The sequence below is a fragment of the Saccopteryx leptura genome, chromosome 8 (assembly GCF_036850995.1).
Source record: "Saccopteryx leptura isolate mSacLep1 chromosome 8, mSacLep1_pri_phased_curated, whole genome shotgun sequence".
Taxonomy (NCBI): domain Eukaryota; kingdom Metazoa; phylum Chordata; class Mammalia; order Chiroptera; family Emballonuridae; genus Saccopteryx; species Saccopteryx leptura.
In genome coordinates, this window is record NC_089510.1 from 23460420 (window position 1) to 23484107 (window position 23688).

General features: G+C 34.4%; 1 protein-coding gene across 2 annotated transcripts in view; it reads left to right on the plus strand.

Annotated features, from left to right (window-relative positions):
* The window catches only part of EPHA3 (EPH receptor A3), a 396391-nt gene that overhangs the window by 316342 nt on the left and 56361 nt on the right, over window positions 1–23688 (plus strand). For both annotated transcript variants that reach the window (XM_066347040.1, XM_066347041.1), the window contains exons 8-11: window positions 2030–2132; window positions 2823–2890; window positions 10888–11013; window positions 17316–17501. In XM_066347040.1, coding sequence (XP_066203137.1) covers window positions 2030–2132; window positions 2823–2890; window positions 10888–11013; window positions 17316–17501 — 483 coding nt within the window. The remainder of the gene's footprint in view (window positions 1–2029; window positions 2133–2822; window positions 2891–10887; window positions 11014–17315; window positions 17502–23688) is intronic.

Genomic DNA, 23688 nt, shown 5'->3' on the forward strand with positions numbered 1-23688 from the left:
TTTGCATCATTTAACTAGTCCTAAAATTTCACTGTTTTAGAGCAAACCTTCTAAACATAGATTTTGGTCAGGTTGAGAATGTGATTTTGGTTTGTTCCTGGAGAGATGATGGTATTCAAATAACCAAGCTTATTCTTATAAGTTACTCTTTCATGTGGGCACTTGTTCAGTCAGCATTACCACACGAGAAATATATAGGTTAACGTATGAGCAAATGAAAGGATTGTTACAGGAACTGCTTGTATTTTAGAAAGTGTAACAATTAAAGATATTCAAGGAGTTTGTTAGCAGATGAAGCCGGAGACAGATTTTAAGGAGCTTTACATTTCATGCTGCAGAATTAACCCATTATCCTGAAAGTGGAGAGTTCTGCAAAAAATGTACGCATGACAGTGATATGATCAAATTCATGGTTTATAAGGGGTGCTCTGGTTGCCAGCTCAAGGGAAAGGCACGCACACAGAGTCTTAATTAGGCATTCTAATTGTCACCCAGAAGAAAAAGACACAAACTAAGATGTTTAAAGGGTTTAGCGATTAATCAGATAGATGAGGGAGTGGACAAGGTGACTTCGTATGTATCTTTGCTACCAAAATGCTGTGGTCTACAAGCGCCTGCCTCAGCATCCCTGGGAGCCCGTAAGGAACGTGCCGTCTCAGCCCCCATGCCAGACCCACTGCATTAGAAACTGCTTTTTCCAGAAGCTAGTCAAATGGTTTGTATGAACATTCAAGCTAAAGAAGCATTGGTCTCTAGGTCAAAAGTTAGTAAGATTTCTGTAAAGGACTAGAGGGTTAATATTTTAAGCTATGAGTATATGTAGTTTCTATTGCTCCTACTCGGGTATTTTATAGTATAAAAGCAGCTATAGGCCCTGGCTGGTTGGCTCAGCGGTGGAGTGTCGGCCTGGCGTGCGGGGGACCCGGGTTCGATTCCCGGCCAGGGCACATAGGAGAAGCGCCCATTTGCTTCTCCACCCCCCCCCCTCCTTCCTCTCTGTCTCTCTCTTCCCCTCCCGTAGCCAAGGCTCCATTGGAGCAAAGATGGCCCGGGTGCTGGGGATGGCTCCTTGGCCTCTGCCCCAGGTGCTAGAGTGGCTCTGGTCCCGGCAGAGCGACCCCCAGAGGGGCAGAGCATCGCCCCCTGGTGGGCAGAGCGTCGCCCCTGGTGGGCGTGCCGGGTGGATCCCGGTCGGGCGCATGCGGGAGTCTGTCTGACTGTCTCTCCCCGTTTCCAGCTTCAGAAAAAAAAAAAAAAAAAAGCAGCTATAGACACAAATGAATGAAGGTGTTCCAAAACAATTTTATCTATGGACACCAAAATGTACATTTTCTGTAATATTTACATCCCCAAAATCTTTTTGTTTTGACTTTTTACAGCCTTTAAAAAAATGTAAAGCTATTCTAAGCTCCTTTGCTATACCCACACTGATGACAGGCCAGATTGTGCTCCTGGATCATGATGCCAATCAATCCTTTGTGAGTGAGTGAGTGAGTGGTGGGCCATTTTCCCAGGCAGGGCATACAGGAGAGGCACAAGTCACTGGAAGTATAGACGGAGGCCCGTGTGACGGGTGTTATACCACCCTCTAAGTAAATAGAAATATTGAATACTAAACTAGCTTCATTAGGACATTTTATCATTTTATTCTGAGAAATCTTACCTATTCTCTCTGTTTCTCTGCTAACTTCTGGTTTACCCGTCGAGTGTCTTACGACTGAGGATTGAGAAAAGCAGTCTAGCACATTTCATACACTAGGGCACTCGACCAGTATTTGACTGATGCCATTGAAAGACAATATTTAATCTTTTTTAATTAGAAATTTTACACAAAATCATAGGAAATGGCTATTCTTTACACTCTGAAGAATTATTGAAGAATTACTTTTACATTATATCAGATAGTAGCCATATTTCAGGTAAAAGCAGAATAGCTGTGATTTATTTTATTAGATTTTCAATGGAGAGGTTAGTCATGATGTGTTAATGCCTGGTCTTTTAAAGTTTTTTTTCCCCTTCAACCTCACAGCTTTCTCAATCTCCGGTGAAAATAGCCAAGTGGTAATGATAGCCATCTCAGCGGCTGTAGCAATCATTCTCCTCACAGTCGTCACCTACATTTTGATTGGAAGGTGAGTTCGCAGCTAGTTTTATGACTTAGTTCAATTACTACTCTGCTTATTCCTCCCAGTTGCTGCTAAAATCTGAAGAGTGTGGTCAATAATGTATTTTAAGAAATCAGAACGCCTCCACCTGTATTCTAGATCTTTCTTTTTTCTCTCCCTTTTTCTTCTTTATTTTTGGTTTTGATTTTTTTCCCCATTAAATTCCCGCCCCACTCTCCTATATACGCTCTTCTTTCTTTTGACCTCATTCCTAGTTTTTACCTTTTTTTCCCCCCAATGATCCCTTCACTCTTCAAATATACCCAAGATTTCCCTGACGCTTTCTCATCCAAAACACCAATAACACTGCACAGCGCTAATCACCAACAATGGAGACTTTACCCTTCATTCATTCTAACAGCAGTTGTTAAAAAAAATACTATAAACACTTGCTGAGGCCATTATAAAAACTCAACTGAAGGGGTCTGCACAGTGGGGAAGCAACTCTACATATCTCCTCATTAGGCAGCTTTTCAGGGTCTCCAGAGAAAGGCTTTCTATAGAGGATTTAGAAAATATGAAGTCATTAAACTTTCACTAAAGCATTTAATTGTTTGAGGAAAATGCTTGACTCTTTGGGCTTTGCACATTGTGAGTATAGATAATTGTTTGAAGAATATTTTCATTCGGTTTCCTCTTTCTTCAACGTACCTCTAGGTTCTGTGGCTATAACAAGTCAAAACATGGTGCCGATGAAAAAAGACTTCATTTTGGGAACGGACATTGTAAGTTTACTAAACTGTTTTGGTGTTTCGGTTTTACCAATTCTGTTTCAGCAGTTGTTCATTTATAATTGGGTGACTTCCCCCTGACGAAGAATTCAAAAGTAGCTTTATGGAGAAAATAAGCAAATTAAATTTATTTTATACAGAAAAGGAAATTCGTGACTGACTCTGCATTAAGTAATTTTTGTATGGCCACATGTAAGCATACTTAAGCTAAAGTGAAGGGTAACTTGTGGTTTATATTCAAATAATGCACATGATAAGGAGTCAGTGCTATCCTCAGCTCTGCGTAGCTGAGAATGCATAGCCTATTTCAGCTTCCTTATTACTAGTCTTTTGTAAAATTTAAATAGGAGACTTTTCCTCTTCTAACTGCCAGGTAAATATAAACAACCTCTGTTTATATAAAATGCCTTACTCCATTTTTGTCAGCCAACCGGAAGAGCGCCTTTAGAATAAACTGTTTAGTTTGAAGTTATATGATATCCAATTGTAAGAAAGCCAGTACTTTCCTCCCATATTTTAATACCAACCAAGTTAGTCAACCCTCTTTTTGAAAATATATTTTCTAAAGGAAATAATAGTCTTTTAGGAAAGAAACTGTTTATGTCTAATAAAAAGACTCTTTTTTACTTTCTTTGGGTGAAATAAATCATCTCAGGTGCTTTGCTTTTTCAGACTATGGCTCAGTGTAATGTGGCCATTACTAATCAGTGGTCTTAAAGATAATAGCATGTTCTCATGGAAATTAGTATGGAGACAATACTCATGCTATGTGTCTCAAATACTCTCGATATAACTAGTGTGGTTTTGTAAACATTACTTACTCTGGCATTCATTTTTGCCTTCTGAAATTATTTTCAACTCAACATGATACTTCATTATCAGTCATTGGTTTTGCATCTAAACATTATACCTTCAGTTGTAACTCAAGCAAAAACTTGATTATTTGTTGCTAACATGCAGGAGGTATATGGTAGCCTGAAATAAAATAAAGTACAAAAAAAGAAAAGAATCTTTTTCAAAATGTAAATTAATGTGATGTTGACACAGTACCGGAAATTATAGAGATCATTGTTTTGTCCGGCTCATTGCTGTCATTATGGAATAATTCATAAAAACCCGAAAGCACTACCTTCCTAATGCCAACATTTCGTTATTTGAAATTAGTTATGTAACAAACTCAGAAGTCCTAAGAGTGTATGTGAACAAATTGCAGGATACATGTGTAACTTTTTTTCATGGTCCCACAAAAACACTGAAAATTGCCATGCATAAATTAGAACAGTTACATTCTTTCAGATTAAGTTGCTTTTAATTTGAGTTGGACAATAAATGTAAATATTGTCTTTAGAGCAAAACCATACTGATCTGCCTCTTTATATGGGAATTATAAATCTCATGAACTTGAAGCATTGATAAATTCCTGTGTGCCAACTCTAAGCAGTTTCCTTTATCACTCTATGTTTTAGCTGTTGGTTTTTATGGTTAACTTTGTTGAAACTTTAATTTTCTTCAAATGCACATTATCCTTATGACAGACAAACCAAAAAGAAATGCATTTTATCCTAGCTGCAAGGGCAGAAAGTAACTTATATGCATGTCATAAACTTTCTGTGTCTTAATGCTACAGCTGGTTTATTTCAGACCATTTATTTGGTATTCCTTTAAAAAGCTCTAACTATGAACCATTCCCTCCAGCCTTGTTACAAATCCTATAATATAGCTTCAAAAGGAAAAAAATGTGTTTTACCTCCTAAGATCCTGTCTCATTGCCCTCTCTGGCTGGGTCTTTTTACTTTTTTACTATCGTTAGGGCAACTCATGCTGGTAAAATGGAAATATAAATTATTGTGTTTGCACAGAACGAGCTGTAAAGTAGTGCAGCTTAACACGTGTGCATGTGTTTATTATCTGGTTTTCTTGACACAGCCCAGTTACTCTGTATGCTGCCCTTAATTATTGGTGTGAGGGGATTATGCGCCTTGCATCCTGACTCACCTGATTCCTGGAATCTCTGGGGTCTGCAGTTAAAAAACCGCAACCAAAGCTCCACACTGAACAAGCCATTTTACTTGGGGATGCATGTGATGTTTATAATTTTATTGTTTCCCCAAATGTTATGTGAATAGAGAAGGAATTTATTGTAATGAATCAAACTGAATTTGATTGATATTATTTGTGAATGATTATTTAATTTTCAGATTATTTAGTAATACATATCTACTTAGAGCCAGCAAGTATTGAAGGGTAATGCTAAAACACAATTTCAAGGCTTTTTAAAGCCAACGCTTACTTAAAATATTTGAGCCTAACCAGGCGGTGGTGTAGTGGATAGTGCGTCATCCTGGGACGCTGAAGACCCAGGTTCAAATTCCCGACGTTGCCAGCTTGAGCGCAGGCTCAGTAGCTTTAGCAAGGAGTCATTGGCTTGAGTGTGGGATCATAGACATGACTACATGGTTACTGGCTTGAGCCCAAGGTCACTGGCTTGAGCCCAAGGTCACTGGCTTGAGTAAGGGGTCACTGGCTCAGCTAGAGTCCCCCTTTACCCCCCTCAAAGCACATATGAGAAAGCAATCTATAAACAACTAAGGTGTTGCAATGAAGACTTGATGCTTCTCATCTCTCTCCCTTTAGTCTGTCTGTCTGTATGTCTCGCTCATTAAAAAAAAAGTTGAAATATCTGAGACATTGTTTATGATAACTTATTTTATAATCTTTATAAATACAATGTCAGTAAATATCTCACAAGTTGAATTTTATACATTTGGTCAGGTAAGACATTTGTAAACGTTTACCAGAAAAGAAGTATGGTTTTACCTTATTTTTAAAAGTTTTTTTTTTAAAGGAATGCTAGGTTTTCTTTCTTTTTTATTTAGAAATTAAATTTAATGAGGTGACATTAGGTCAATAAGAATACATAGGTTACAGATAAACATCACTATAGCATTTGAACTGTTGATTACATTGTATCCATCACCTGAAGTCAGATCATTCTGTCACCTTATATTTGTCCCTCTTTACACTCTTCCTCTCACCATTCTCCCTCTGGTAACTACTTCTCTTTTGTTTATGTCCATAAGTGTCAGTTTTATATCCCTCCTATGAAATTGTATAGTTTTTAGCTTCTTATGATTTACCTATTTCACTTAGTACAGTATTCTCAAACTCCCTCCATGTTGTTGTGAATGGCAATATATCATCATTTCTTATGGCTGAGTACTAATCCATTGTATGTATCAATATGTATCACATCTTCTTTACCCAATCTTCTATTGAGGGACACTTTGGTTGTTTCCTTGTTTTGGCCACTGTGAATAATGCTGCAATGAATATGGGGGTGCATGTTTTCAAGTTTAGGGAGTAGATATCTAATAGAAGTATTGTTGGGTCATATGGTAGCTCTATTCTTGATATTTTGAGGAACCGCCATACTTTCTTCTAGAATGGCTGTACCAATTTGCATTCCCAATAGCAGTGAATGAGAGTTTCGTTTTCTCCACAACCTCTCCAACACCTGTTATAACCTGTGCTGTTGATAACAACCAATTTAATAGGTGTGAGGTAGTATCTCATTGTACTTTTGATTTTCATTTCTCTAATAGCTAGCGAAGATTAGCATCTTTTTGTATATCTATTTATTCTTTGTATGTCTTCATGAGAGAAGTGTCTATTCAGGTCCTCTCTCCCTACTTTTTATTAGATTTTTTGTTGTTGAGCTTTGTGAGTTCTTTATATATTTTATATATGAATACCTTATCAGAACTGTTATTTTAACTCCCATTGAGTTGGCTTTTTGTTTTGTTTTCAGTTTGTTTGTTTTTTGCTGTGCAGAAGGTTTTTAGTTTACTATAATCCCATACATTTATTTTTGCCTTTATTTCCCTTGCCTTTGGGGTCAAATTCATGAAAAATATTTTCTATGGCCAAGGTCCATAAGTTTAGTATCCATTTTTTCTTCTATGTAACTTATTGATCTTATATTTAGGTCTTTGATTCATTCTGAGTTAATTTTTGTGCATGGGCACAAATTGTAGTCAAGTTTCATTATTTTACATGTGGCTTTCTAATTTTCCCAGCACCATTTATTGAAGAGATTTTTTTTCTCTATTATGTTTTTGGCTTTATCAAAAATTATTTGCTCATATACATGTGGTTTTATTTCTGGACTCTCAGTTCTGCTCCATTGGTCTGTATGTCTGTTTTCTGCCAATACCATGCTGTTTTGATTATCATGGCTCTGTAGTATAATTTAAAGTCAGGTAGTGAGATACCTCTGCATTCATTCTGTTTTCTCAGGATTGCTTTGGCTTTTCTAGGTCTTTTGCAGTTCTATACAAATCTGGTAATATTTTTTGTTCTGTTTCTTTAAAAAATGACACTGGGATTTTAATGGGAATTGCATTAAATTTGTATATTGTTTTAGGTAAAATGATCATTTTAACTATGTTGATTCTTCTGACCCATGAACATCGAATATTTTTCTATTTCATTGTGTCTTTTTAAATTTCTTTTAGTGATGCATTGTACTTTTCAGTATATAGGTCCTTCACATCCTTTGTTAATTTTATTCTTAAGTATTTTTTTGTTAATATTGTAAATTCATTTTCTGAAGTTTCATTGTTGGTGTATAGAAAAGCAGTATATTTTTGTATATTGCTAGTTTTCTTCTTAAGTTATCACATAGTCTTACCTTACTATTACTAAAGAAAAAGCAAACTTGTTGATTATATATCATAGCCTCCATTCAATGGGAGCCTTCATTAAAATGTAACCAAATTGAATTAAAAATTCATTATGTCTATGGTTAAATTTACTGTTTTTCTTACTTTAAAGCTTTTGTTTGTATGATAGTTGAAATTATATTTAGGTTTTCTTAATGTTTGCTTGTTTTAAGGGTAAAATATCTTAGTACTGATAAGACTAGGAGTACTTTTAGTATAGTATCGAGTTATAGTAGACCCCAATACTGAAGAGTATCCCTGCTATCTGTTTTTATAGAAAGCAATAATGTTTATAATGACAAAAGCATGCAGATTGATGTGTGAGCTCAAAAGAAATGAAAATATCTGATTCCAGATTCTGTACCAGAAAACCTCAATGATAATAATTGTGAATAAATATTTATATATGAAAATATTAATGACTACATTAAGGGGCAATAGCTGCATAAGAGGTTCTCATGTTAGGCACTTAGTTGGGTAGCAAGTTTTCAAGAACTTTCTTTTCTATGATGTCTAGCTGATTATTTCTGCTGAGCTATTTAAAGTAGAAAAACTTCAAAAGCTATTCCCCACACAGTTTGTCCAAAGCAAAGGCAAGATCTTGCTGTTTCCCCATTTCCGTGGTTACTGACTTCTTAAACTATCAGTATTCTCTAATTATCTACACCCCACCTCAAGACAGGGAGTACTAATCTGCATTTCCACCAACAGTTCAGGAGGGTTTCCTTATCTCCAAATCCTCACCAACACTCTGATAGGTGTTAAGCAATATCACATTGTGGTTTTAATTAATGTTTCCCTGATGATTAGTGGTGTTGAACATCTTTTCATATGTCAGTTGACATTCTGCATATGTGGAATCTAATGAACAAAACAAACATAGAAACAGATACATAGATTCAGAGAACAGACTGTCAGCTTTCAGAGGGGAAAGGGGTTGGGGGCTGGGTTAAAAAGATGAAGGGATTAAGCAAAGAAAAAAATCTCATAGACACAGACAATGGTATGGTGATTACCAGGGGGAAGGGCAGGGTGGTGAAGGTGGAAAAGGGTAAAGGGTAGATAAATGGTGTTGAAAGGAGACTGAATTTGGGTGGTGAACACATAGTGTAATGTACAGATGATGTATTATAGAACTGTACACCTGCAATTTATAGAGTTTTATTAACCAATGTCACCTCAAAAAATCCAGTTAGAAAACAATCAGACCTAATTACCTCCGATATTCTTTTTAAATGTCAGTGTCAACACCAGGTGGAAGTAAAAGCAGCATTAGTCTTTCTTTTGCTACATTCTTGATTTGCTCCCTCACCCTCACATTTCTATTCTGCTGTCTCAAAATCATCTGAAGAATACTGAGAAAATAAGAGTTTTACCTCCTATCTCTCTTGGCTTTCATTAAAAAAACTATTTATTTTTATGTCTATATTTATTTACTCAAAACTTCTATGGAAACATTGCAGAAACATAAATTATTCTGTGGTATAATCGTGGTATTCACAATGTTGTACTGTAAGTTCACAAACTGATCATTTTGTAGCCAGACTCTGAAATCCTGAACTCACTGGCCTAATGTTCATCATGCTACAGTCTCTCAGAACAATTGCTGCCACCACAGTTTCTACAGCTCTTTATTACAAACTAAAGCACTGACGCAGAGAAATCTTCGGTTATCACAAAATGTTCGGTTGCAATGTCCCCCCTCAAATTATTTCATTTCAAAGTGCCATTAGAAAAGGTAAAGTCTTATTTTTTGTTATTTTAGGATAAAATAATTATTCAATATTCTGGTGTGGTTAGTGAAAATAATAAATAATAGTTAAGCAACCGTGTTCCCTGCTAAAATATCACCAATATTTTTTTAAACAAATGTTATCAAAATTAAAAGGAAAACCAATGATATTGTACATATACTATGGAAGTTAAATTATAATTTTCTTTAATGTTAGATTATGTTTGCATACTTTAATAGATCTTAGGTTCAATTTTAAACATTTAGTTCTCTTTCAAAGAAAGCTTGCTAATTGAACATTTCAAATTGTTTCTATTATGAGCTATCTTTTCTAAATTATAAGACTCTCATCAATATTAAATCATATCCAAAATGATTCTTCGGTATTTGTCTTTGCTATTATGATTACAGAATATCATGAAAAACTCCCTTACTTAATGACAAGGCCAGGAAACTTCAAGCCTATTTAATTATTTAGAATAATTAAATAAATAAATTATAAAAGCAGTTTATATTCAATAAGCTATAATACAATTTATGTTTGGAATTTGACTCCTTAGCACCATTATTAAACCTATCGAGAATACTTGTCTTGCCTTTAACTATGTTAGAAAGCTACACAATAAAGAGTTTAGTTGCCTGACTTATGGTGACGCAGTAGATAGAGCGTTGACCTGGAACACTGAAGTTGCCGGTTCGAAACCCTGGGCTTGCCTTGTCAAAGCACATATGGGAGTTGATGCTTCCTGTTCCTCCCTCCTTCTCTCTCTCTTTCTCTCTCTCCTCTCTAAAATGAATAAAGTCTTTAAAAAATTTTTAAAAAGAGTTTAGTTATTGAATCTATATTATCAAATACATGTAATACCTATATAATATCTACATAAACTCAGAATTAAAAGTATACCTATAATTGTCAATGTGATTATATTTTAATAAAAATAGAATAGTGACAGAGACATGCCATTTTATATACTTTATCTGTAATTGCAGCATTTATCCCATCTTAAGAAAGTATTTCACAAACTTTTGTTCGTTGTCAGATGTGGCATGTAATAGATACTTGGTTACTGTTTGTAGAATCATAGAGGTGTGATAGGCTGATGACGTTTGCTCACTGAACCTACTAGTACAGATTATTAAGCCTACACAATTCTGAACCATATTCTTCTCCTTAAGACCCTCATCGCACCCTTGAATGACCATTTACACAATTCTGAACCATATTCTTCTCCTTAAGACCTTCACCGCACCCTTGAATGACCATTTCCCTTCTAGTGTTTTTGCAGAGAAACCTCATTATGGTTTCTGTTTTTGTTTTATTATGGAGAACTTCTTTTATTAAGTTGGTCAACACTTAGCCCAACCTCTGTCTGCTGATTTCTGTAATATTTCAGAACAAACTAAAGGTTGGTAGTATACTTTATAGCAGTGGGAATTATTTTCAAGCAATAATGTTTTAAAATTTGTTTAACAAAAGTTTTACAAATCTAGTAACAATAATGTATGTGTGTGTTTTCTTTTACCCTTCCCTTAAACAGTAAAACTTCCAGGTCTCAGAACTTACGTTGACCCACACACGTATGAAGACCCTACCCAAGCAGTTCATGAGTTTGCTAAGGAATTGGATGCCACCAACATATCCATTGACAAAGTTGTTGGAGCAGGTAACCACCACTAATAATCCCACTGCCAACCTAGAATGTTAGTTACAAGTTCACAACTATGAATAAGAATTCTCACTGAGACTGCTCAGGTGCTCAGGCGTACCTACAGAGTGGGGCAAAAGTATGTTACAGTGGTTAGTACACAAAATAGAATTTATTCTTGTATTATTATTTATTAATTATTGTAGTATTTTCCATACCAATACCTGCAAATCCACTTTTGTCTCACCTTGTGTATTACTATGAAAAAGTTCATTTACTGACTTAATGATCAAAGACAGACAACAAATAAATGGAGTAGTTAGTGAAATGGAATGATTTCAAAGGTGCTAGACCTATAGACTCACAGACCATGGCCAGCTTTTTATTTATTGGATTTTAGAGGCGGCAGCAGCAACAGCTCAGTCTTCCCATGGCCACGCTGATCATGTGTCACAAAGACCATTTTGCTAAATAGGGATAACATGATAAAAGTGTGTTTTACTTTAACTAAACCCATTAAGTGAAATTTTGGATTTGTAAAAAGAAAGTAATTTTAGAATCCTCTTTGTAATTTAAAAAATTGACAACATAAAATAAAATCGTATATGACACATTTTAAAAGCACACATTTCATGACTATTTGGAGTGGGTAGTTTAATGTGAAGGGCTCCATTTTAATACTTGCCTGTAACTTTATATAGAATTAATTTATTTATGTTGAAATTTGTTTTCATATGAACATCTCTTTGTCTTAATCATTAATTTGCTCTATCATAAATTCATAAATAAACACCCATGGAGTGATTATTAACAGCTGTTGCATATATTCAATAAAAATTACTGAAATTTATAAAATAATAATTTTTATACACTTAGACATAAACATGGACATCCACACTACATGCAGTGTACATTTGAGAAAGACTTCTACTCAAAAGTAAAAATAAACAATTCTGTATAAAAATAGTTTTACATCATCTCATTCTTCAATATTGCTTTAAAAACAAACACAAACTAGTTATGTTGATGTGAGAAATAAAGTGAATGACTGAAAAATAAGCTCATTGAATTATGTATAACATATCAGAACACATTTTCTATAAGTACTGTATTTATGACAGATGCTTCTTTATACAAATGTGCATACAATTTTCTCTTTTTTTTTCTATATACCAAGCAGTATTTAGAACTCAAGCAGTGTTTACTAATTAAGCAGGACAATCTGAGTAATTCATATTATCTAAATAAAATAATAATTTACTAAATTTTCTAGAAACAGATTTGACTTAGGTGGTGAACAAAATACAATACAAAGATGATGTATTTTAGAATTGTAAAAAAAAAAATTCTAATGTTCTCAATGATGTATCATGTGTAAGCAATATTAAAATATTCAGCTAGTGATTGATAAAAGCAAACTAAAGTTACTTCTTTTTTCACAATCTAAGACTTAAGAGTAAATAGATTCACCAAACATCTTTGTTAATCCAGTTAAAGTGTTATATATTGATTAGTCTCTTTTGTTTGTACAGTTCTATTTCATGGACTGTTCTATGGTACAGAGGGTTTTGTTCTTTTATCTGTGTTGCCCGTAAGAGTACGAGTGTTTGTCCTCCATAATGGAAGTGGCAGTAACATATGCAGCACAAGGATCTGAGGAGGAAATTCTCACTTCTGTTCAGAAGGCCAGGCAGACACACTGGAACATTGAAATTTGAGACCTTCCTCATACGTATGATGTTGTTCAAAATCTTATATATACAGATATTATTCACAAAGCCAGAAAAATATGACACAATGGTGTAAAACAAAGCACACTCATTAAAAATGCTATCTGATAAATGAGACCAAGTGATAATTTACTTAAACTGAATTACTTACTAATCCCTGATTAAAGATGAAGGAAGATCATCTTTTTTCTTTCTCTCTTTAGAAATATTTATAAAAAATTAAACATATGACCCATTTCAGGGTCTTGCAGCCAATATTCTCACTTGCCACATTAAGGACAATAAAACAGTACCTATTTTTTTTGCAAAGAAGTATATCTTCAAGGTTGGTTATGCTCTTCCTGGAAGACTTCAGTATAATGTACACACTCAATCCAAGTCTGTATTGGTTAACCTTTAAAGGGTTTGTATCTGTCAAGATAAATTATGAAATCAAGATTTTGAAACGTTTTTTGTAAATTTTTTAAATCTACAAAAAGAGATGAAATTGTGCAAGAGTGTAATGGACCAGCATGTACATATTTCCACAACTACAATAACAATCCACCATGGCCACCTTTCTTACATCTTATACATTTACCCACTTCTTATATCCTTTCCAATTTTTCAAAATAATGTTCTACATAAAAAAATTAATATGTTACATTGATTAGCAACTACTGTCTATTGTTAAAAGGCTGAATAACTTGGTCAATGACAGAACTTTCATAGTCAACTAAATTTACAGAAAAACTCTACAGGTGGACTAATTCTGTATATTTTAGTCAGATATTTAATATAAAGAAATGGGTGTAACAGAAATTAATACTTAATTTCATTCACTAATCTAAAACTTATTTCAAAGATTAAATACTAAAATTTTCTGAAGGTAGAAAATATTTATTTAACTCCTAGTCTATGCTAGGTATTCACATATATTTAATTTTATTAGGCTTGTAGATAAGTATTTTTATCTCCATTTCACCAGATGAGAAAACAAAAGCTGGAAATTTGAAAGACAAATGGTCAAATACCTATTGATTAGAAAACCAAAATTGGAATCTTGTACTTTCCAACTTTAAACTTCATGCTATACATTGATTATCACAATCGTTTCTTTTTCTAAGATTTTTGTGATAGTTAATTTGATAATTTTTATATAGTGCTTAGCTGACACACCAACTTGTTCCTTATATGTTTTTATTATGCTTCATTTTTAAAAACAGTAGAATAAGAATTGGCTTTGAGGCTAGTGCAGAAGATAATTCTACCTAAACACAGGCACATATACTTCTATTTTAAATAAAATTAGTGTAAAAATTTTTACTTTGGGAAAATTTTCATTGTGTATCTTAAATCAGACTAGAGTTTTCTAATTTGCATAATCCCAATTTTATTTCTAAAGAGGAACACTGCCTCACTTATTGAATTAAAAATCAAGCAGTATCTTTCTAAGACATCTTTCTAAGTTTTGTAATTTTTAAAAATTAACATTACTGAAACACCATTTTCGAACTTTTGAAGGTAGATATATTTGTACATGTGTCCAGATACCTCAATGAGAACAGAGGAAATTGATTGGCCCACTTGAAATTCAGACTCTTTCCCTTGATCTCCTTAGTGACATACTGTTACAAAGTGATCTCCTTTACAAATATTCATCCAAAATAATTGATAATTTATTCTTATTAAGGTGGTTTTGAACTTAGAGAGGAAACACTTAGATAACATTTACTATGTGTTGGGTGTTCTGGGTTCTCCTCTAAGTACTTAACATACATTAATTCCTTTACACAGAAACCTTATTTGAGACATAACTGGTAGTCTTATATGATAGATAAAGAGACAAAGGCACAAGAGGTTAAGACATTCGCTCTAAATCTCACAGGTAGTGTGGGACAGAGACAGAATTAAACCCTAGACACGTTGGTTTCAGAATCTATACTCTGTCCAACAGCTCTCTACTGTCTGTCCTGTACACTGACAGGTGACTTGACACTTCAAATAAGTGATGACGACATTCAAATTTAAGATGCAATGTATTATATAATATCAACTCATGATAATGTCAGAAATTTCAGAAAATAAAAATTTATTATGGATGCCTCCTTATGGTTTACCCCAAATTAAAGTTTATACAAAGTAAACCGGAGCTCTGACAATGTTCAGATAGTTCTGTGTAAAGAAAAAAAAAATCTTACTATTGCTTACAAATTCTAATAATGATTTACTTTGCGTCACAATTTCTCCTCCTAAAACTCACGCAACTGTAATGACTTATTCTCCCATGGATTTACAAAGATCAACAAATGGTTTTCAGTTCTGTTCCTAATTCTTTCTATAATCCTATGGAGCACACAAGCTACAGATACTGCTATCGTCTCTACACCTCCTCAAAGGGGAGACATTAGATCTGCCCTGTTTATCATTAGGTTAGTGTCTGTCATACCGGTGCCAATTGATGAATACTTATTAAATAATGTATAAATAACTGCTTTTGGACCTTTAGTAACTTTAACAACTTTCAGCAGCAAACATCATTGTTTTGAAAATAGGGGCAAGACTGAATTTGTAAGAATGGGTCAAGCCTGGTGGAATTTAGAGCTTCCTGGAGAGAAGCAAGTCATTTTTAGTGATGGAGTTAGTAAATCAATAAGCCAACTTGTTGTTTTTGAGACAAAGCACTTACTTAGACAAACAAATAGAGAAGAAATATCTCATTTCTTGACATCTTCTCTCTCAATACGGTATGGACCCTGTACAAAAACTCCTAGTGAGAAGTTTGGATACAGAATGTTACTCCATTCCATAAACATTTTAAAAATTGAGCATACACTTAATCTTTTTAAAGAAAATCCTCTCAATTGCCAATTCAATTTTATTTTTACAGAGATAGAGAGAGAGAGTCAGAGAGAGGGATAGTTAGGGACAAACAGGAATGGAGAGAGATGAGAAGCATCATTCTTTAGTTTTTCATTGCAACACCTTAGTTGTTCATTGATTGCTTTCTCATATGTGCCTTGACCACGGGCTTTCAGCAGAACGAGTAACCCCTTGCTTGAGTCAGGACCTTGGGTTCAAGCTGGTGAGTTTAGCTCAACCCAGATGAGCCTGTGCTCAAGCTGGTGACCTCGGGGTCTCGTACCTGGGTCCTCCACATCCCAGTCCGACGCTCCATCCACTGTGCCACCAGCTGGTCAGGCTCAAAATTTTTTTAAATGTTGTTCAAAACTGAGAAAAAATGCTCACATTATTAAGATTTCTTCTGTGAATACAGAATATTATATGTGTGCACTACTTTGTGGCATTACTGTTGCAGCAGTGGGGACAGAGAAATAATGTAAAGGGTTTCTTCTCTCAGGAAGGTAACTACTGAACAAGCAAAACCTTTCATAACAATGTACATGAAGATAGTACTAAAACTAGTTCTAGGTAATTTTTTTTTTTAACCAATCACATTACACTATTTAAAAGTCAATAACATTATATTCAATGAATTTTGGATTGTTTATTTAAGACAAGTTTTTTTTATTTATTGAAGATATCGAATATAAGAAATATTCCTACATTGATTTAGTAGATAAAAATGTAATATTTTTATTTGATACTGTTAAATTATGTTTCTCCATTCAGAATCCCAAATAACTTTGCTACTAAGTTTGTCAATGTGCAGTAGGCTGATAAACCAATAAAATGAATTGATAGCAGATGGTTTTATTCTTATTTTCAGGGGGTCTAATTATATAGTTAAATTGGCCCTCTTACTAAAAGCAGAATAGTTAGAAACATCTGAAATTTAATCTATAGTATTTGTGCTAGTCTCTTGATCACCCTGAAGAAATGGTAGCTATGCAAACAAGGAGTAACAGGTCTGATAGTTATAGTTTTCAGTTGTCCTCTTATTGTTTCATATTGCATAATTTACAGTATGCTACTTAAAATGTATGAGGCTTACCCTAATAAATTTAATAAATAATTTTTTAAAAGAGTAGAAAGTAAATTAAAATAGCCTTGGCTAGTGTCTCAGTGGATAGAGTGTCAGCCCAGTGTATAGATGTCCCAGGTTTGATTCCCAGTCAGGGAAAACAGGAGAAATAACCATCTGAGTCTCCCTCCTTCCTCTCTCCATTTCTCCTTCTTCCTCTTCTGAAGCCAATGGCTAGATTGGTTACAGGGTGTCCCCAGGCACTGAGGATATCTCCCTTTGGAGCACATCAGCCTCAGTTGCTAAAAATAGCTTGGTTCTTGAACATCAGCCCTAGATGGGGTTGCTGGATGGATTACTGTCAGGGACCATGCGTAAGTCGGCCTCACTATCTCTCCTCTTCTCACTTAAAAAAAATAAAGATGATAAAATAAAATTTAATTTAAATAAAACATATGAAGCTTATCAGAAGGTCCATTTACTACTAAAGTGTGGGTGTCCCACGAATTCTTAGGGAGTCTACAATTATTAGCTTCCAGAAGAATTTGGAGGCCTGCAGTATACGTCTTTCCATCCAAAAGTATAAATATTTGGAATAAAAAGAATAAGGGAAAACAATTGTTTTCTACTGAAATTTTATTATATAATTTTTGTTGTGTTTTGTTCTTCTGTGTTCATTCTAACAGGTGAATTTGGAGAAGTGTGCAGTGGTCGCTTAAAGCTTCCATCGAAAAAAGAGATTTCAGTGGCCATCAAGACCTTGAAAGTGGGCTATACTGAAAAGCAAAGGAGAGACTTCCTGGGAGAAGCAAGCATTATGGGACAGTTTGACCATCCTAATATCATTAGACTGGAGGGAGTTGTTACTAAAAGTAAGTAAAGTCGTGAGATCGACTTTTGTGTGTGTTGAGCAGAGGTCGTTTAAATCCAAACTCAATAATTTAAGAGATCTGATTTTTTTAAAGGTATCTGTCAGTCAAAAAAAGACAAATTTAAGATTAACGTACCTTTCTTTGATAAGAGAGCAAAGATATTTCACTAGTATTACATGGACAATGATCTTAAAGAGCTTTAACGATTTTAGCAGCTAAACATTGGACCATTTTAAAGCATGCTGATTAAAAAGAAAGGTAAGAAGTAAATTTTGGAGAACTTTCTGTTATGTAGAGTAGCAAGGAAAAACAGTGATTCAATTTGGACAGAAATTGTCAGGAACTCCCAGCGAGCTGCCTTTTTTTTTTTTTTTTTTTTTTTTATTGTTCACCAGTTTCATTTACGTTTCCAAATCTTCCCCATCCCCCCAGCTTTAGGAAAATTATGGGAGTTGTGGAATACATCTGAGTTGTAAAGATTGGGATCACATTAGACCCAAGGCCTTTTCCCAGTTCTCTGTGGATTTTAAATAATTGTGATCTACAGTCCCAGATGGAGTCTTGCCTTGTCTGGGGAACCTCTGGCTCCCTGCCTGTGATAGAGATCTGACTGATTTCCTTGATGCTTTCTCCAGCCAGACTCACAGGGAATCCCAGGAGGCAACTATGTGATTTTTGGCTCCAATCCCAATGAAATCTTTTAAGAATGTTCTGGGAATTTTTTTTTCCCCCTTAAGATTTTAGAGCACAAAATAAAGAATAAGCTAAATTGGCAGCAAAGACTTTAGAATGAAAGATAACATTTGGTAAGGCATTTGGCATCCTTTAAGGACCAATTCATTGATACCACATTTACGTATTCTGTAGATGCTCATAAACATTACACATTATATTTTTCACAGTGATATTTTTCTATAACACTGCACAGAGCACTTTTCTAATGTCACTGATACCTATTCTCATAAAAATGCAATTCTTTCCTCAGAAAACCATGATATAATCAAAGTATAATTTGATATCCTTTAGATTTTTCTTATATATACATATATATATGTATTAAGAATTTTAACAATGTAAGAAGAATTTAACCATAAAGTGTAAGCACAATTTAAATTATATAAAAATCATTTTTTCTCTCTGTACAACTAAAAATTAGGCCATACTATTAGTAAAGCTGAAATAGTTTCTGACAAAAGAAATCTTTAAATTTTTTTTAAATTAATAATCAAAATATTGTTAGTAGTAAGGATTGGGAAACTGTATGAATCCTTTGTTTCTTGAGGGTAAATGCAAACTACTTAATATCCATGAAATAGAATGGTATATTAGTGTTGTTTTGATAGTGGATTAGTCATTTATTCTCCTCCATAGCATCCTTACCAAGTAGTAGACCTTCATATCTCTAACCCCATTGGGAGAGGAAACACATTTAAACTAATGTAACTGTTTATATTTTAACTCTCAACTTTTATAAGTTTTTCTTTCTGAGTTGACTGCTATGTGTCCAACATTGTTCTATGGAGAATATTTTATTCTTACCAATACCATGTGAATTAAATATAATGTCATTTTACATTTGAACAAATGATAACTAAAGAACAAGTAGCTTATCTAACTAGAAAATGTCAGCTATAACATTGGGAATTTTGTTGCTTTCATCACTATCACAAATTCTGAACAAAACTGGGTTTCTACTTTTTATTATTTTTTTTGATATATTATTTTGTATTTTAAATATTCCCTAAAATTTTGGTCGTAGCAAAGCATCCTTAAAACTTCAGAAACTTTCTGTGGATAATTAATAACCTTTAACACCTCAAACAAAATGTAAACTCTAATAAAAGGCAAGATCCATGTCATTTGATAATCAGTGACTAAAACGGAACTTGACTCACAATAGGTACTTGATTTAACAATTTTAAGGAATAAAAGATTGATTTATTGATTCATTGGTTGAATGAATAAAAGAAAGAATAAATAAGAGAACACTGTATTTAACCCTGGCTAGATAGCTCAGTTGGTTAGAGCATCGTCCTGATGCGCCAGCGTTGCCGGTTTGATGCCCTTTCAGGGCACATACAAGAATCAAGCAAAGAATGCATAAATAAGTAAAACAACAAGCTGATGTTTATCTCTCTGTCTCAAATCAATAAAAATAAATAAAAACTAAAGAACATTTCTTCTACAAATAGGTCTTCCTTCAGTGTTGGTTCATTTAATTGAATGCATGTTCCTTCTTCCCTCCCTCCCTCCCTCCCTCCCTCCCTCCCTCCCTTCCTTCTTCTCTCCTTCTCTCTCTCCCTCCCTCCCTCCCTCCCTCCCTCCCTCCCTCCCTCCCTCCCTCCCTTCCTTCTTCCCTTCCTCTTTCTCTCTCTCTCTCTTTCTTTCTTTTTCTTTCTTTCTTTCTTTCTTTCATTTCTTCCTTTTTATTTATTAACTTAAATTATTGGGGTAACACTGGTTACCATAATCATACCGGTTTCAGGTGCCCAATTCTACAATACATCTCCATACACCATATTGTGTGTTCACTCCCCCAAGTTCAGTCTCCATTCACCATCATTTTCCCTCCATACCCTCTTCTACCTCTTTCTACACTCCTCGCCCCCCTCAAAATTACTTTTTGTGTAACTGCTTGCAGCACTCAGAGCAATAGAAAAAATGGTTACATTTTAACATGGGAAAAATTATCACCTAATTTATTCAACACTAACAATTGAGAAAGCATAATATGTATGTAAATATCAGAGTAAATATTAGGTTTAACGTTAAGCCCATTGATAGGCTCTCATATATTACCAAGTCTGAGTTGATTTTTTTTTTTTTGCTTCCAGTGTTAAGAATTCTTGTAAACAACAAGTTGTTATGTTTTGCTAGCTGTTTCTTATAAATTCATTTACTGAATTCTAAGAAACATGACACCACAATAATTGTGCAGGTTTTCTTTAGATATAGAAGTAAAATATTCAAGTATGAATTATGATCACCTGACAATGGTATCCATAAAATAATCCCCAAAACCAAAATGCAGGGGGGAAAACACATTAAGAAAAAAAATGACCTTTAAATATTGTTGGTAGTATGCATTTAATGTCTTATTCAAGTCTGATTGTGTAAAATTCAAATATGGATTACTACTGCCTTATTTTTAGTGTAAAAGTTCTACATTTGATATATCTCCCTAGTCAAATAGGCATGTAAGAAGCTGCCAAATGTGACTGTATAAATCACAGTCATTCCATACAGTGCAGACAGAAGAGAACAGCAGACATAGTTAGATTATGATCTCTCTTGCTGGCCTATTTAAAAGTTCTAAGTCTGGCGCTTTGTAACATAGGAGAGAAAATCAAAATGCCTTAGCATAAAGGAAATACATTGCATTCGACATGTAAATAAGACAATTTTGTCACCAGAAGTCATTCAATACATTTCTATTAGTTTCTTTGTTTCCTGAGACTATATAATGACTAAACCAATATACCTTCAAATTCCTAACAACAACAACAACAACAAAAACATAAAAATGAAAGAACATTGTCTCTACCAATAGCATTTTTTTTTCGTATTTAGTTTCTTGCATAAATGACAAAGAACAAATATTTATTGGTTTATTTTTTTATTTATTTATTTATTTTTTTTACGTTTTTCTGAAGCTGGAAACAGGGAGAGACAGTCAGACAGACTCCCGCATGCGCCCGACCGGGATCCACCCGGCACGCCCACCATGGGGCGACGCTCTGCCCACCAGGGGGCGATGCTCTGCCCATCCTGGGCGTCGCCATGTTGCGACCAGAGCCACTCTAGCGCCTGGGGCAGAGGCCACAGAGCCATCCCCAGCGCCCGGGCCATCTTTGCTCCAATGGAACCTTGGCTGCGGGAGGGGAAGAGAGAGACAGAGAGGAAAGCGTGGTGGAGGGGTGGAGAAGCAAATGGGCGCTTCTCCTATGTGCCCTGGCCGGGAATCGAACCCGGGTCCTCCGCACGCTAGGCCGACGCTCTACCGCTGAGCCAACCGGCCAGGGCTATTGGTTTATTTTGTTTCTACAAAACACAGTAGGCATTCATTGGGTAAATATGTATCTTCATTAGAAACTGTATTAATACTTTTTCTCCCTCCTGCCATAAAAATACAGTAACTTGCTTTAAGAAAAGCTATGAACAAGTGTTGTGGTTTCTTCCCACTCACTTATTTTGTACTGCAGGGAGCGTCATTTGTGAATCAGTAAGACAATAGGCTGAAGACTGAATTTCAAATGATCTTCCATTTAAAAGAGCTAATAAGCTATGGAACCTACACACACACACACACTCTCTCTCTCTCTCTCTCTCACACACACACAACTAGAGTGATACAGAGTTTTTAATTTAATGAACAAAATTGTATTTAAAGAAAAAATACAATTGGTATCTGGATGAAGAATCAGAGGTCAAAGTTCAAGTTCCTACTGAACCATACTTGTTATGAGACCTCTGGCAAATTAGACCACTCACAGAGACTCACTTTCTTCACTTATAACAAGGATTTAGTAGTTCTATATTACTACTTCCAGGTACTTTAACAATCAAATAATATTACACAGAAATACATTGTTAAGTGGAACAGAGCTATGCAAATCTAAATTACCACTGCTGGTGAGTTTGAGATTTTACCAGTTAATCTTGAGAGTACAGAAGTAGATACTTGAAAACAATTATTTTTTACTCAAAGATAATTCATTTTGTTATTGTTATTAATTATGTGTTTTGAAGTACTAGGTCTATTATAATGTATCATTTTCAACACATTTAAAGAAAGCACTTTATTCACTCATTATATTTTCACTTATTTAAATACAGCCATAAACAATTTTAATGGTACATTTTGAGCCTGATGGTCTTAAATAGAGAAGGTGAGAGAGTCTCTGATCTCAAAGGAGCAGAAAGCTGGGGGTACAGACTCTGCTCAGAGCTTGGCACTAACATGTGTTATCAATTTTAGTTGAAGTTCAAAAAGATGAAACTTTTTTAAAGCAAATGTTTGATATTTCTGCCATCACACCATTAGTCAAATGATGTTCAGACTCCAAGAAGACCTCCATTGTCCACTTTTCACTTAATAAAATAGAAGGAATTGTATTAGATAAGATTGATTGCTCTCTGTTATTTGGAGAAGGGACTGAAAATTTTAAAAATCAATAATGCAACTTAACTGTCAACTTGCGTTATTAAGGAATGCCATGAGCAGAACACTAAAATGACTTCTCATAATTGTAACATTTCTATATTGTTGTGAGCATCCACTTTACACAAGAAAACAGAGTTGCTGAAGCGTTTCTATCTCTTCCACGTATGATAAGGAAGCATTGCTGGAATAAGATGCCGTTCTTCAGTGGCAATGCCAAATTCTTTCTATTTTCTGTTTGCTTCTCTTTAAAAGTTTTCTTTTGCACTTGTCTCAAAGGTAGTACACTCCATGTTATACTCTTAATATACACTCTATAGCCATTTATTTTATTAATAATTTACAGATAGTTTGTCAGAATAACCAATAAATCAGTTGATTCTACCTACATTGCTCACATCAGCAAAAGTAAAAAAAAAAAAATCTACTCAATATATGAGATAAAATAAGACATGAAATGCTATTTTTACATGCTTAAATAACATTCATTTTTTTAACACCGTCCATTCACGTTTCTTTGTTGAATTGGCCCCATTTGAACTACAAACAAATATGTTGTTTATGTTTCTCAATCATTTAAATAAAATGCATTTTTGATAGTTTTGAAAGATCAAATTTAGCTTACAGAATATTTCAAAGCATGCATATGCCTAAATACTGCCTTTAAAAATTGGTAGTTTAAAAATACCATAACTACCTTAAAGAAAGAAGAAATATAATTACATATTTGTATAACTGTCTGAATAGTTCTGATCTTACACAAACTCTTGCAGAATGAGAAAAAACAGCCCTAACTCCTGGGACTAATGATACTTTGATACCAATCCACACAAGAATCTTAGCAGAAAGAAAAGTAACAGATCAGTGTAATAGAAGTTCAATAACACTATAATAAATATAAAGCCATAGATAACAATCTGTTAAAAAAGGAAATATCATGCCCAAGTTTAGTTTATTCCATGAATGCAAAGTTGTTTCTATATTTAACCTTTAAGAAAGTCACAACTGTAAGAGATAAAAAAACTC